A 15,327-nucleotide genomic window follows, 5' to 3' on the forward strand; every position below is an offset into this window, starting at 1 on the left:
TGCTCTGAGCAAACCTAAGGGATTGGGCCCACTGAAGAGACAGGCCTTCCCCTGCTTAGTGTACGAACCCCCTTTTCAAGGCCTGCACAGCTTTGGCTCGAGTGAGGGCTCTAGGCACCTTCGCCAGTGGTGACCGGCTGCTCCTGTGCAGGTCGGGGGCATCTGAACAGCAGCTTTGAAATGGCCAGTGGTGCCTAAAGGCCGATGGGTATCTAAGTACCTTTAAAGAGCTGGGCCCTGGGTTCTCAGTGCCTCGGGTCTCTCTAGAAAACGGGGATCACAGCACTTCCTTTCTCGCCCCTTTGGTCTGTCTTTGTCCAGGTGGATGGGGGCAGGGACTGTCTTGTGCCATGTGTGTACAATGGAGTCCTGACTTCACTTCACACCCCTGTACCACACACAACGCTACGTGCACTGCTCACTACTTGAACAGTGTGAACAGCAGCTCCACCTCCTACCAGCCGCCATTATTTTTGAAAAAGCACGGAGTGTTTTGGGGCAGTGTTTAGTAAAAAATACCACACAGCCTGGCCTCAAGAAAATATCTGTTTTTAATTCTGCAAGACAGACAAGTATTATGGAGTCATGGTAATGTAGTACATGGATCTGCCTCCATGGGCTGGAGGCCAACCACAGCCAATACAAGCTATTGAAAGACTGGATGCAACTGTACCTTGTAACAATACGGCAGCATGATAGCAACAAGCCAAAAGCAGATATTGAGAGAGAACTGTGAAGAGAAATACCAGGCATACTTGTCAACAGCTGTATTCGATTTAAACTCTCTCCCTGTCAGTGCTACAGGGCTCCATTCTGATTGCAGTTACACAAGGGTAATACCACTGAAATCAATGGAATCACTCCAGATTTATGCCAGTAGCATCCAGCATAATGTTTCCCTCGGCTTTGGTAAATCCCACTTATATACTATTTAGAGAGAGAGAGAGAAAAAAATCAAATCAAACCAAGATCACTAATGTTAGTTCTTCCCACCTCCCCAGTAATTTTAATTCTGTCACTTAACTGGTCCAATAAAAGATATTACCTCGCCCGCCTTGTCTCTCTCAGTGTTTGATGCAGACTCAGATTCCCCCTTGCCCCATTAGCAACTTGCCAGTGATTTTCCTCATCTATAATAAAACCTTCATTAACTAAAAGATGGGAGTTCTAAAAGCCATGTGCGTTAGGCTGTGGCTCATTTACCACAAGGCGGATGTGGAATGGCAGGATCGCCAAAAGTGAACACACGCAGCAAAGTGTGAGTGTCTGTCTTGAAGCTCACTGTGTAATGATTAGTGTACACACCTGTGCAGTGGCAGTGATGGGTTCGGATGTAATCACGATGGAATGTAAGCCCAGCTCCCAGAGATTTCACTTTGCCATTTGCAGGCAAAGTGACTGTGATAGGTGTAATAAATTTAAAGACCCAATTTTGCTTGTATTGATCTCAGTGGCAGCAGGATCTGGTCCTTACTGAGTAACCAGAGAGCCCGATTATGATTTCAACACTTACATTATATATTAAAGTGAATGGAATTGGTGTGATTGGAGAATAAGGCCCTCACAAACTACTGCTTCTTCAGTGGGCAGCTTGGGTATCAGGTTTAAGATGCTCAAGCCTCTTGCCATTTCTAGAGCCCCAATAGAGCTGAGTCACTAGATTGATATGTTTCAGAAATTATCAGGCACCCATGAACATGTCTTATGTCTCTATGACCTATGGAAAGGAACCATAACTGAACTGAAGAAAGGAAATATTAAAGAATAAACATGCGGTGAGTCTGATTTCATTTACACTAGTGCTATTGCGATGTGTGTCATCTCTGATCTAAATTAAGTTATCTCTGAAGAGATTTTAAATTCAAGCAAATTGCTCAGTACCATTGTCTCAGGATCCATGTGAAATTGATCAAGGAATGTAGAATTATTGTGGGATTGTATCACCTAGCTAGAACAATTGCTTTCACACCGGTTTCAGTGAATGCCCTGTTGCTGGCCAAGTCAGGTCAGCGGTTTTGTTCCAGGCACCCAAATGAAGCAGTGCTGATGTGTGTATTTGTTAACTGGAGTTTAAATTGCTCATGATTTTGGAGACCTAGCACTATTTTGGCAACAACCAAAAACACAATAAACAAACTCTAGTCTTGAATGGAGCCTTAAACAAAACCCATTTTCACTGCCTCAACCAGGAGAAACAAACACAGGTAACACCACAACAGGCCAACTAGGCTGCATTTCTGAATTTATTAGAAACAGCTGTCAGTACATCCTTCTAAAACATTACATGTAAATGTGCTTTATTGCAATTTTTTTATTGCATTTTTTTTTAATCTAGAGCAAGTAGGCCCAGGATGTTTAGTGTCTGGGATTTAAAAGCCCGACCATCTATTAAAAAAAATACAGCAAAATCGTAACACATCTGGTGACAAGTACAATGTTGCATTACTGATCTAGAAACTACAGTATGACTTGTCCAAAAACACTAACATACAATTGGTTTCCATATGAAGCAGTTTGTTTCTTTTTAAAAGTTAAACTACACAAATTCCTTTTTTTTTTAAACTACAGCATAAACGACAGAACAGGTTTTACACAAATAACAACAAGAGTACCAAAAAGTTACATGCTGGAATTCATATGGAGGAAAAAACAAAAAACAAAACAACCCCCCACCCTCCAACAGCTTCATGAGAAGCAGGTTCTAAACAGAGGCAGTATTTCTTAGAAGAAAAAAAAAATCAGATTAAAAAAATGCAACATTAACACAAAGGTTATTACAAAGGAGTGTGTGCTATCATTTCAGTCCTGACTATAAAAACCAAACATACACTCATGGTTTACACGGAGACTTGCCTTCATCTAACCAGTGCATTCACAAAGTGATGCATATAATTACCCTCCTTTGCACATTAGTTCTAGACAGGAGTTTGGTTAGATTGATTTAAAACATGCAAACATTACTGCATCTTGAAGGAAAACAAGAGAGGTTGTTGTTTTGTTTTTTTAAGTAACCTTTGCTTTGAACACATTTTAATGCTCTTGTCCCAGAGTAAATAATTAAAAAAAACAAACTAAACAATCCAATTAAAAAAAATAGTCTAGACTCTCAAAAGCACATTGTCAAGATGTTCCTGATAAGCCCCTTTCATTTGAAGAAAACAAACCCAACTTTGTCTAAATGTGTGTAAAAACGTGCAAATAGTGAATTTTGTTTTAGTTTTAAGGGGCAATGCCACTTATGGCTAATGCATATAAATGTGTATGTGAATATATTTTACATAGAGCTATATACATACAGTACATATACACACACACAGATATGATGCAGACTGTTACAATCCCATGGTGCTGTAAACTGCCAAACATACAAAATTAACAGGTTTAGTCAACTGTATTCTTATACGATGTATAAGTCACTCACAAAAACGAAAAACAACAAAAAAAACCCACTCTACAAAACAATCTACACACTTTATACTTCAATGACGATCCTCAGGGCTAATTTCACTGCTGGCATAAATGGGGAGGTAACCCCACTGAGGTTAAGAGATTTATACCAGGGGGTTAATTTGGTTCCTGGCCATTGCTATGTCATTTTTAAACACAATTGTTTTTCTAAATGAAGTCAAGCCCATTCTGTGACCACTACACCACCCAGCAAGCACATTTAATGGAGTGGTGGTGAATTTACAGAAAAAATATACACTCTCACTTGTTAAAGCCACTATTCCAAAAGCAACATCAAATGTTAAAATCAGAGGAAATTTAAAATCAAAGCCTAATTGAAAACATTGTTTCAGTGATTGATCAGAGAGAGCCGTTATTTCTGTTCACCAAATAGAACAGACGCCTGTACTTCATTTGCTGCAGAAGCCTGCATGCCAAGTATTTTAAGTCAAATTCTAAACCAATGCTACGTTTGCATTAGCCACAGAATGGGGGTGGGTCTACTGCCAAAAGTGCAGAATAAGAGAGCTGCATTAAACATGTGGAGCCAGCCCCAAAGAGCAGTGTTTTAAAGCACCATCATCTAGAACAGCTCACAAAGTACACTGATAATCCTCAATCTCAGTCCTGTGGAACAAATGGTAAGGCCTCTAAAGGGCATTCAAAATTCTTCCCTCCCCTCCTGCAGAAAATATTTCTGGCCACAGAATGTAAGCTTTGCAAAAGTTTGGACAAACTTTTCTAAAGCACTGTCAAAACATACTCCTGCCATACAGAATAATTACCTGTATTGCTTTACCAACATGTCCTGCTATTATTTGGGGCAGGGGTGTGGCTTTGTTCTCTCCTCTTGCCTGCACAGATTGTGCCAAAAGGAAACTAGTGGGACAGCAATGCAAGGTTCCTTCAAATACAAACAGGAGATCTTTGTAAAAATAGTTGAGTAAGTCCTTTAAGACTTTCATCACTATCCCAATTGCTTTTTAACACACACACACACACACTTACTTTTTAAAACGTATAACCAATTATTCCAAGGCTTTCTATGCAAAAGTTGAGACTAGAATCATTTTGGCGTCTAATCTTTTGTGAATAGACAGGAGTCCTGTTCAAGTGCATTGTCTGTTCCTTGCTCAAACTACACTCAGAAGTTCTTCAAGAAGCGGAGCCCGGATTTTCAACCCATTCTCTCACTTACTAAAGCCTCTGTGCATCTGACTTAAATTTGCCATTCGAAGCAAAAATTGGCATGAGTCTTTGTTCTTTCAGGAATATATTTTGACTCTGCTGTAAACAAAGCTGACATTAAGGTAGGAAGAAAAACAAAAGAATGTAGGATTCTAGAATATGGCTGAAAACAAAACCCCACTTCACCATAGTGCTGTTAAAACTGCATTTTGAACCTGTCTCTTACCCTCCCCCCATCCACAAAAAAGTACCTGTTTTATGTCTGCAAAATGCAGCACACTTACAAGACTCACTAACAGTTCAGATTTTCATTGTTAGTGTAAAGAAAAAACAAACAAACATTCAAACAGAAAAGAGAATGTTCAAGTACCAAATATAAGGGGCTTTTCCAAACTTTAGAACTGTGACACACCTTTAATAATTCTGCTGTTTTAAACAGCCATAGTATTGAGTTGCTGGACACGTTGCCATCCAAGTTGCATCCTAACAGCAATGTTAGGGCAACCAAGATTTCCCCAGCCCTTACAACTGCACTGAAAGCGTCAACATTCATTTCCACAGTCTCCATTATGCTGCTTGGCTTTAAAGAGGCCAAGATTTGTTCTGATTTCTGTCCTTCTGTGACATGAGTGCAGCCTGAAATTTGGGTATCACGTAAAGTAGATGGGCTCGATTCTCCTTTCACATACACAGCTTTTCTTCAAGTGTAAGTGAGAAAAGAATAGGCTCATTAATTTGATTGAGGATTTCTTTTCTACCTCTGTCACCTTTGGAAGTGTGCATGCACATGGAGAAACCATGTTTGATCCTGGTGCAGAGAGAGTTGTACTGCCTCAGAACCCAGTACAGACCTAGGGGACATGTGGTACATGGCAGGCATTGCGCCATCACTTCCAGAAACAGTTTAGACAACTTCTCTCCCCCTTTAACTGGAAAACGTGTCACCATATATGTTCATATATTACACGGTGGTTCAAATACTCAATGAGACACCCTTGTTTTTCGACTGCACCTGTGCTCTTTGGGAAAACTTGGCAGCAGCCTCAAACTGCAACTTACCAACTCATCTCAACACCCCCACTCCCCACTTGTTCGCAGTAAGACGTGCGACTGGTAAAGGAACGAATGGGAGGAGAGTTGGAAGTTTAGGAACTTCAGCAACATGATGTTCTTGGCTGCTGTGCTGTGTACAAAGGGCACAATGGCAACTGTGGAAGTAGAACTGGTTTCCCCATTTGTGAAAAAGCAAAATACTGAATCACCCCTGTTCCCTGCAAATATACTTCAAACAGATAGAAGAAACTGTGCATATTAGAAGGTCTCAATATCATTTCCCCCATTTAATACTGTGCAAAAAAAAGTTTTATTTAAATCTCTATATATACTTAATACAACATGGGTCAGTGAGATCAGCACTACTCTAGCTGCAGTCAGGTAAGAAATGGCTGCTCCAATACACTGAGCATAAGTTCCCTGTCTTTTGACCCTTGAAACCAGAACTTTTCTGCACTCTATTCGCACACGAGCATATTGTCTTCTGGGTTTTTTTTTTTTTTAATTTTTATATTTTACTTCCTTTCTTTGCTCTTATGTTCTCTCGTATGCATTTAAGCTTGTTAACAGCTCATACAAGGGCCCAATCCTGCACCTATTGAGCCTAATTCCAATTTCTCTTTCAGTCATGTGCAGAGTAACAGGGTTACACTGGTTTTATACCAGTGAGTGAGCAGGATGAGGCCAACTGGAGTGACTGGGAGCAGGAGCAGGCCCCCTAGTGGATTATACCTGCTATGTATTCCACTTGGTCTTATACCCATTTTTCACTTGCCACATGAGTGCAAAAACTGACGCAAAAGGAGGTGTGCAGTGGCATGTGTGACCATAAAATGGGTAAAACACTAGCAAGCTGTAACTCGTGTGCCTAAATCAAGTGCAAAAAGGCACATGGACAAATCAGGAGTCATCAGGGAGATAGGGATGGAGAAAGTGAGGAACTTTTAGGTTTTAATTTGAACACAGTCCTAATCTGAAATGTAGGGGGAAAAATAATTAAAATGCTTCTAGATGGCTTTTAGCTTTCTGGATGGATGTATTGCTCATAACAATGCAGCACCTGTGAAGGGTGAAGAAATGTGAAATAAGGGGAGGCAGATTCTGAGCTCATTCACACCCCACTGTAAAGCCAAAGTCACTTCACAGAAGCCAATGGAATTACTCTGAATTTATACAGGCATAACCAAGTGGAATCTGGCTTAACACATCACAAGCTCAGTGATATTCAACTACAAGAAACCTTCAGAAGTAGTTCTACTTCCTGCACCACTGCCAGTGGTGCTGAGAAACTGAGCCAGGATTTAGTCTAATAATTGACCGTTGCTGGTTAATATGAAAACCTTTGTCACAGTTCAGATTACAAGACACTTCACAGTTTGCAGATTCTCACCAGCGTGAGTAGAGAATGAGGAATAACTCCATTGACTCCACTAGAGTTTCCAGTGGAAGTAAGAGAAGACTCATGATATAATGCAATAGATTTTCAAAGGACCAGAGAGTAGATAACTGCTATCTGTACCTTTGAAAAATCTACCCAGTCTATGTGTAGTCTAGATTGAAACCAGTGGCAGGGAGAATGCTGGAGGGGCAAGAGATAAAGCATGAGAATGATGCTTTGCCGTCACTGGATTACCCGTAACTTAAGAGATGTGGCAAGTTGCTTTTACCAAAAAAAAAAAAAAAAAAAAAAAAAGTCCATTTCTGACCTACAGCTGGAGCAGCAAATCTAGATTTTTACTGACTAGGACAGACATTTTACCAGCAATGTGGTAGCCAACCAGGGGAAACTGGGTCATTTGGCATGGGGCCATGTGTTAGTCTCATTCTCCTCTCACACGAGACATCTACCAGCATCAGTTTGTGGGGGCTTTTCAAGCCTTGACACTTATTCATTTGAAGATCGCATTCTAGCCGGTTAACCAGCAGCTGGGTTTAACCAGCGGCACATTTAGTGCAAAATAAAGTGTTGCTTGGACATGCCAAGCAATCTAAATTGCCCTTTCCACTACTGTTTATCAGTGTTCAAGATCTGTCACAGCCCTACTCATGAATAAATAATGCTCTGCTTAACAGTATTTTATAGTGCCTGTGTTTGATTTCTCAGTGCAAACATTAATTAAGCAACAACCTTGCCATCATTCCGTAGGGATTATAGATGGTTCAAGTTCAAACAAGAAGTCAGTGGCAGGGTCAGAAACAGACCCAAGGGCTCCTGACATGCAGGCTTGTGTCTTAACACTAGACTGTTTCCGTGCCTGTGCAATTAACATACAGTGGGTATGAAACAAAATGCTACCACTAAAAATAGCAAAAATTTAATTCTAAGGCCACAGACGGAATAATTACTTTGCCATTTGTGCTTTGTTGCCAAACAAAGCTACTCTTACCTAATTTAGTTTTCCACTGTAGAGACTCAGTAGTAGCAAATCAAAATACTGAGTCAAGCATATAATGGGGACAACCTACATCTCTCTTCAAGTGCAATTATTCCTTGGCTTAAGCATTTTAGGAACACAGGATTGCTGCACCAAGTTACACCCAGGGTCTGCCTACCCAGCATCTGACAGTATCAGATGCTTCAGCAGATGGCACAAGAGAACCTGTAGTTTTTAGAATAGTCTATGCCTATCTCATAGCAGAAGATCCACTTCCTCCTTTGGCTACTACTTATCTGGCTGCTGTGTTTACAAATAATGCAGGTTACTTTTTTATTATTACCCAACACTAAACATGGCTATAGATAGTAGAACTAGATTCTGCTAGCATAAAATCTTGAGTACCTGACTTCAGTGAAGTAATGGAAATCAGAATCTGGTCCATGGGTGAACAAGTCAAAGGGCATTTGTATGATTGAGCATACTATTTATAATAGAAAAAATCTGAGGACCGGTCTTCATGTAATTATTTGGTATAAGAAGCCATCCAGAAGCACTGCATTGCACCTTTTCTTTATACTTACATTACAAAACAGTTACAAGGGTTTCAAAAGAATAGTTCATCATTCAGCAACAAAACTCACAAAACATGAGTGGCCAGCTTCATTCTGGTTTACATTCCAAAGCATAGTATCTAAAAGATTTGGAAAGAAGTGTCCCAAAATAACAACAAACAAAAAACAAAACCAAACAGAAGAGGGGAGAGGAAGGAGGAGCAATTACATCAAATCAGACAGATTAGAGTTTTCAAAACCACACAAGAAGTTTTAGCTTTTCCTTTTATTTGTTTCAAGTTTTGGTGTAGAAAGTATATGTGGATGCTAATGCAACCTTCCCCCATAAGTGCTCAATCCAGCAACGAACAAAGTTTTGGTGGGTTCAATTTGGTTATAAACATTTCCTTTACACGAAGACCTGTAGTGTCGTTGAAACCAAAAAACTTTGTTACTGTTGGTAAAAAATAAAGCAACTTTTCTTTATAAGGATTTTTTTTCCTTTTAAATAACAACCTGAAGCTTTCCCGTAATTCCTTTGGTCTTCTCTCACCAAATTCCACGCCTCCTCAAGATAAGCCCTCATTTGGAAGTTCGGCTGAATTGCAGTGAAGCTGCTAAAATTAACAGAGAGCATTGCTGTGTAGAGTTTCCCCCCCTAGTTTCTTGGAGTTTAAGACTGAAAGACATTACTGATGCCTCAATAGAGGCTTCAAAATTGTCTCCACAAGAACAAGAAAAAAAATCCCAATTAAAAGTTCTGCTGAAGGTGCCTGGCAAAAAATTATCTCCATAAAATGTTTTGCTTCCAGTTTTTTGGATGTGTTTATGTTGAGTTTATTCCCCCCGGAGGGAAACAAAAAAGTATCAGTGTAAAAGCATAGCTGAGCTTTAGGTAGCACCAGGACACCTACACCCAAGTTGTCGTCTTGTTGCTGCTAGGCCTCTTTGATTCACATTCACAGAATCACTTCTTGTGCAAAACAAGCAGTCTAAGGAGAAAAAATGCCCTCAGAGTTCTAATAAAAACTGTAGAAAAGAATCCAAGATAGCCAACACTTTCCCCCTCCCCAGAATTTATCTGCAAAGGGAGGAGGGCATCTGTGCGTAGACAGGATAGGCGAGCCTGACATTTAGGGAATCATTGTGTTGAATGAGGGATGTCTGCTGGTAATGAAGGACTAATTCCTTAAGTGTGCTGTACAGGTTATATGGTTCTGCAAACCCATAACCCCTTGGAGTGCTGTAGATCACACAGTGTTTAACTTCGCCATCAGCTCTGCAAGGAAAGAAACAGGACAGTTTAACACGACAGTCTAAATGTCAACAGGCAACTATTATAGCAAGGCTGATTTTGCATCAATAAAATAATGACAAAACTCTAGAGAGAAGATGAAGGGGACGTTATAATAGAGATTCTGGGCAGAAGATATGCATCTAGGAAGAATGGTTAGTCATTCTTACAAAGTGATCTACATAACAAAGAGGAGGACTTGTGGCACCTTATAGACTAACAAATTTATTTGAGCATAAGCTTTTGTGGGCTACAGCCCACTTCATCGGATGCATGCAGTGGAAAATACAGTAGGGAGATACATACATACATACATACACACACACACCCCTCCCCCCAACGTGTGTTACCATACACACTCTAACGAGAGTGATCAGTTAAGGTCAGCTATTACCAGCAGGAGAGAAAAAAAAACTCTTTTTGTAGTGGTAATCAAAATTGTCCATTTGCAGCAGTTGACAAGAAGGTGTGAGGAACGGTGGGGGGGGGAAGAGAGAATAAACATGGGGAAATAGTTTTACTTTGTGTAATGACCCATCCACTCCCAGTCTTTATTCAAGCCTAATTTAATGGTATCCATTTTGCAAATTAATTCCAATTCAGCAGTCTCTCGTTGGAGTCTGTTTTTGAAGTTTTTTTGTGATCAAGTGGGCTGTAGCCCGCAAAAGCTTATGCTCAGATAAATTGGTTAGTCTCTAAGGTGCCACAAGAACTCCTGTTCTTTTTGCGGATACAGACTAACAGGGCTGCTACTTTGAAACATAAAAAAAGAGGCTTTCACATGGGGAAGCTCTTATCTCAGTACTCCAACCCCCACTGCTTACTTCTCAAACTTTCATTCCGAGGACCGACCAGACTTAGATTTTTGGCAGAGATAAGCAGACTGATTCTCAAAAAGGCATTTCACCAGTACCTTGTAGCTAGCCCAGAATGTTGGGCTACGTTTGTAGTCGGCAAACACAGCATGGGTTCCCCCCAAGTCAGTTCGTTATCTGAAGTTATAGTAATCAAGTTCCTAACTTGGCATTTACTGAAGCACCACAATTATTCCACAAGCCTGGGAACTATTTGCCAGAAAGATCAGATATTAGATAATCTCCATGCTAGAACTTTCATAATCCAAATCACAAGTAAAAGCAGGTTACATTATGCCATTTCAGTGCTATCTTGTGGCACAATACTGATCAACAGAAAGAATATTCCTTTTCTGAAGTACTATCATTAGCTTAAACAGAACAGCCATGTGGATCTGGAGTTGCATGTCTGCAAATCAGAACAAATCTCAACATGTGTCACGTGGAACATTTCCGAATCCAAACTTTGCTAATGTTCCTCATCAGAGAGTGACGTGAATATCTCGCCATAGATTATTATGGAGTTTCTTACTGGAATGCTGCAGAACTATAGCCTAGTGATTACATGACTGAAGATCATAAGGACCACAAGACCTGTACCTCCAAACCAACAGCTTTCTGCAACAAAGTTGTGCCATTGTAACCTAGATGCATCTGCTGCATATTGTGCTCATTTGAATGTGTGAATATTAAGGTGACTTGAATTCTCTAAAATAATTCAAATGGCAAAGATACTTGAGATTGACAATCTAGAGGTTTCTGAGTAAGTTAAACCATAAAGAGAACAGACTTACACCACAGAACAAGCGTAACATCCTTTCTTGCTACTCTCTCGAATTAAAAATGCTCCATCAGGTTTCCCACGGAGCAAATCTTCTGCTTGGATACGGTTGAGATCCCCAACAAACCAAGTTTTCTCATCATAATGTGGCAAGTTTTCATCTTCTTCATTCACAAAGTAAGTACTAGAGAAAGAGGAGATGGAACTCGTTAGCTCAATAACCCAGTCGCAAAAGGCATCAGTTATAAAGAGGAGGATTTATTCTGCAGAAAGCATTCTAAAAGGAAAATAAAATGAAAATAAAAAAAATACATCTGGGAAGAGGCTTGAAGCTTGAAGACCGGCCTGCTAATATTCACTTAATGTCAACCAAGAATCCGTATTCAAAATGGTGGCCACATGCATATTAGCTGAAAACAGATGCTGGCTCACAGGACACAAAACTTTCCCTTAGGAAAAAACTCCAATCCTTTACACAGAAACTGGCATTTCATATTATTGAGATCCTCAGTGGGAAGACCGGAGCTCTGCCACTTATCAGTGAGATTAAATGTACAAGGGCACTTACTCATCAATATTTTCATTTTTGATTCCCAGCCAGTCGTTTATTCGCTTCTGCCTCACTCCTTTGTGATTGAGCCATCTGTCGGGATGAGAAAATAGAGAGCATTAATATGTTCCCTAGTTGTTTGCTACTGACCAAACAGAAGAGAAGCTTAGACATAGATCCCATAAAGAGAGAATCTAGAGACTGAGCTTACCCCCGTGCACTAAAGCCCATGTGCAAGACAGACCCCAGGCAACATTACACAGTACACCCTTAAACAGTCTCCTTAGAATGATCTCTTCACTGGGGAGGGAGCAGCAGAAGAGGCATGACCTCTTGACCCTGCAGGTCAATGGGGAAAGGAATGTACTATTGCAGGCTATGCTGGGTCTTCTGATGATGGCTGCGGCTGCCTCCCTCTCCCAGAACAGAATGCATTGTCACTGGTGCCTCTGTCCAGGTAACATTCTCACCTTCTCTCTGAAGGGGTGTTAACTCTCTGATACCAGCAAGGCTCAGAGGGAAGTGTGCTTTGGCCCTCCCAACCTGTGAAGCTCCAATCCTATAGATTTGGGTAGTAAAGGCTTCTGAGGGATTTGGGTCAGTAAGAGGGTGTACGCCATTCTAAGGAGCCACCACTTCGCCCTCTGCTCTTTTCACCCTAGTTCTGCATCTTCTGCTAACATTAGTGGAGGAAGACACTTGGTCAGTCAGAGGGTATCATCCATGATGTTCTAATTCACATGAAAGCTACCTATATTGTAGAATGTGTACTGGTGATGTACTGGTGTACCAGACATGCTTTGAAGTCTGACAATTACAGTAATAGGCCATGAAGTTATTATTACAGAAGCAGTGAAAGGCTAACCAGCTACTCAATCATTTCATACCACGGGTCTAGTCTCCTGTTAGTGCACACACAACTGTGATTATAAAGAGGAGACCAGACTCCCATTAGTATAATGAACATACAGAATGATAGCAACTGTCTTTAACCAAGTTAATCACAGATACTTTTTTGAGGTGCACAGGCCTTGCCTACTTACACAAGATACTGATCTCTGATCTTGCGTAGCTGGATAAGATCGGGTTTGATGCTATTCATTTTCTTGTCAATTTCCCTATTGTCCAGAGCTTGTTTCTTCAAATCCTGCTCCAGACGCATTTTACTATCATGGATCTCTCCCAGGCGTGATTTTAATTTCTCGTAATTCATCATAATTCTGTAAATAAATTTGTAATGTTTAAGCAGGAGAGAAATATACAAAAAAAAAATCAGTCCAGACTGCTCTAGCCTTAAGAATGTTATTATTAAATGGCTTACCTCTAATACACAGTACTGGAAGACAAAGAGCCATATTTCTTTATATCACATTCCTCTCCTGTAACCATCAGTTTAGTAGTGGCTACTATTGTAAAGCGCTTTCATTTTGTTCGGAGTGCAGCTCTACCCTGAAAAGTGACTAAAAGGATGCTTCCTACTTACTCCCTGGATCTGCTCCTGTCATACATTTAGAAAAAGATCTTAAAATTTAAGACAATTTTTTTTTTACTCTTGACAAAGCTAACAGCTCTGGGAGTGAGCTAGATCTGATTCTTTCTCTATGCTCAGATTTACTTACTCAAGTTCTAAACTGCAATACAACCCTAGCACAGGTGTTACTGTCAACAGGATCTGGCCTGCAGCAGACACTTATTACTGGCAATGATGAGCAAGTTGGAAAGAACCCCGCTTGACTCAATTTCAGATCTCAAATTGGTTTGCAGGCCTGGCAGTTAAGAACAACCTCCCCTTCTTCCCCACATTCATTTACTTTACTTATAAACATATTGACACAACTGTTCTGGTGTCAGGGTGAAGCATGCGTGTCCCACAATGTCACTTTTACGAAGTCCCTTTTCAGAGTAGAATCACACTAAGGATATTATTGCAATTGAGATGATGCCATATCAGGGTCAGGTTAGCCATCGTACTTGCCCTTTTACCATAGGGCAACCTACAGCTGTGTTTATTTGCAAAAATCTTAACAAAAACATTTAGAACACTGGAATGAGACTGTATTCCTTGCACATCAATGCAACTGCTTATACAAAAAAGAGGAAGTTTAATATCTAGTCGCCAAACATTTGTGCAGAGATTTTATTACTGTGTAATGCTATAAAATAGGCAAAGCTGCTCTGCTGTTAAGCTTCCTAGATCTGGACTATTTAGTAAAGGGATAGCATCTTACTTTGTGATTTGTTAAGCACAGCATACATTTATAGCACACTATAAACATTCTTAACGCAGAATAGGGGAGTTTTTAGTTGCTCAAATCACAGTAACTTTAGGCAATTAAACTATGATAGTTTTTTATGTAAGAACTGATATAAGTATCAAGAGTTGGAAGAAAGGATCACATTACTTTGTTGTGCTTAGGTATTGGCAAAGCTTGACAATAAGAACTGCACCTTGCTATTAGCAGGCAATAAAGGTTTGAGCCTCAACCATTAACTTTTGTGTGGACTTTGGCCAGATAGAAATTCAATCTACATTACAAAAAATATGGCTAACAGTGGGGTTTAACATACATTAAGATCAGATTCTAACAGAAGAGAATTTTGATGCAGTTCACATTGACTTACATTATGATCATATCCAGCTCCTCATTCAAACTGCATTAGGAGACTAATAGCCACTGACAGATGGGGGGAATCAGTGTGGCCTTTCACTGAAAAGTGACACTAATACTGGGATGGTGGGGTTCCAGATTTACCAAGTCTCCATTTCAAATATGCTCAGTTTACAAGTGAAGAGATGTTCTCTCTCTCTCAACTGCATCCCATGCAAATTCAGATGGGGATCTGACAGTCAAGCTAGGTTATTTCCTTCTCACACATCAGTGTTAGAGATTCTGCAGCACAAATCATGCCCTCATTTGTGCAACCCAATTAAGCCCTATGTGACACGTTCTAATGAAAACTGATTAATCCATGTATTGAAACTTTAAATAATTTTGTTAATGCTTGTGGAGAAACAGAATTCAGCTCTCTTGCACATTACTATGATTTAAAACAAAACATTTGCTTTTGTCGGATTCAGTAGATAAGACTATGAAAACATACAAGGAAAAGGTCTGCTGAGTCAGAAGTGGCCATTTTTCAGGGCAGAAATCACTCTCTGGAAAGTGCCTACTACCTTCCCTAGAGGTCTCCACTACTCAAAAAAAAACCCTTGACTTTGATTACTATTGT

General features: G+C 40.1%; 1 protein-coding gene across 1 annotated transcript in view; it reads right to left on the bottom strand.

Annotated features, from left to right (window-relative positions):
• Positions 1-7,077: 7,077 nt before the first annotated feature.
• Positions 7,078-15,327, bottom strand: part of LOC123375572 (phosphatidylinositol 3-kinase regulatory subunit gamma) — a 42,483-nt gene continuing 34,233 nt past the window's right edge. Inside the window, exons 7-10 of the mRNA XM_045026573.1 lie at positions 13,140-13,316; positions 12,115-12,189; positions 11,560-11,730; positions 7,078-9,896 (exon numbers count right to left, since the gene is read on the bottom strand). Coding sequence (XP_044882508.1) covers positions 9,695-9,896; positions 11,560-11,730; positions 12,115-12,189; positions 13,140-13,316 — 625 coding nt within the window. The 3' untranslated portion in view covers positions 7,078-9,694. The remainder of the gene's footprint in view (positions 9,897-11,559; positions 11,731-12,114; positions 12,190-13,139; positions 13,317-15,327) is intronic.

Source organism: Mauremys mutica, chromosome 8 (assembly GCF_020497125.1).
Source record: "Mauremys mutica isolate MM-2020 ecotype Southern chromosome 8, ASM2049712v1, whole genome shotgun sequence".
Classification (NCBI taxonomy): domain Eukaryota; kingdom Metazoa; phylum Chordata; order Testudines; family Geoemydidae; genus Mauremys; species Mauremys mutica.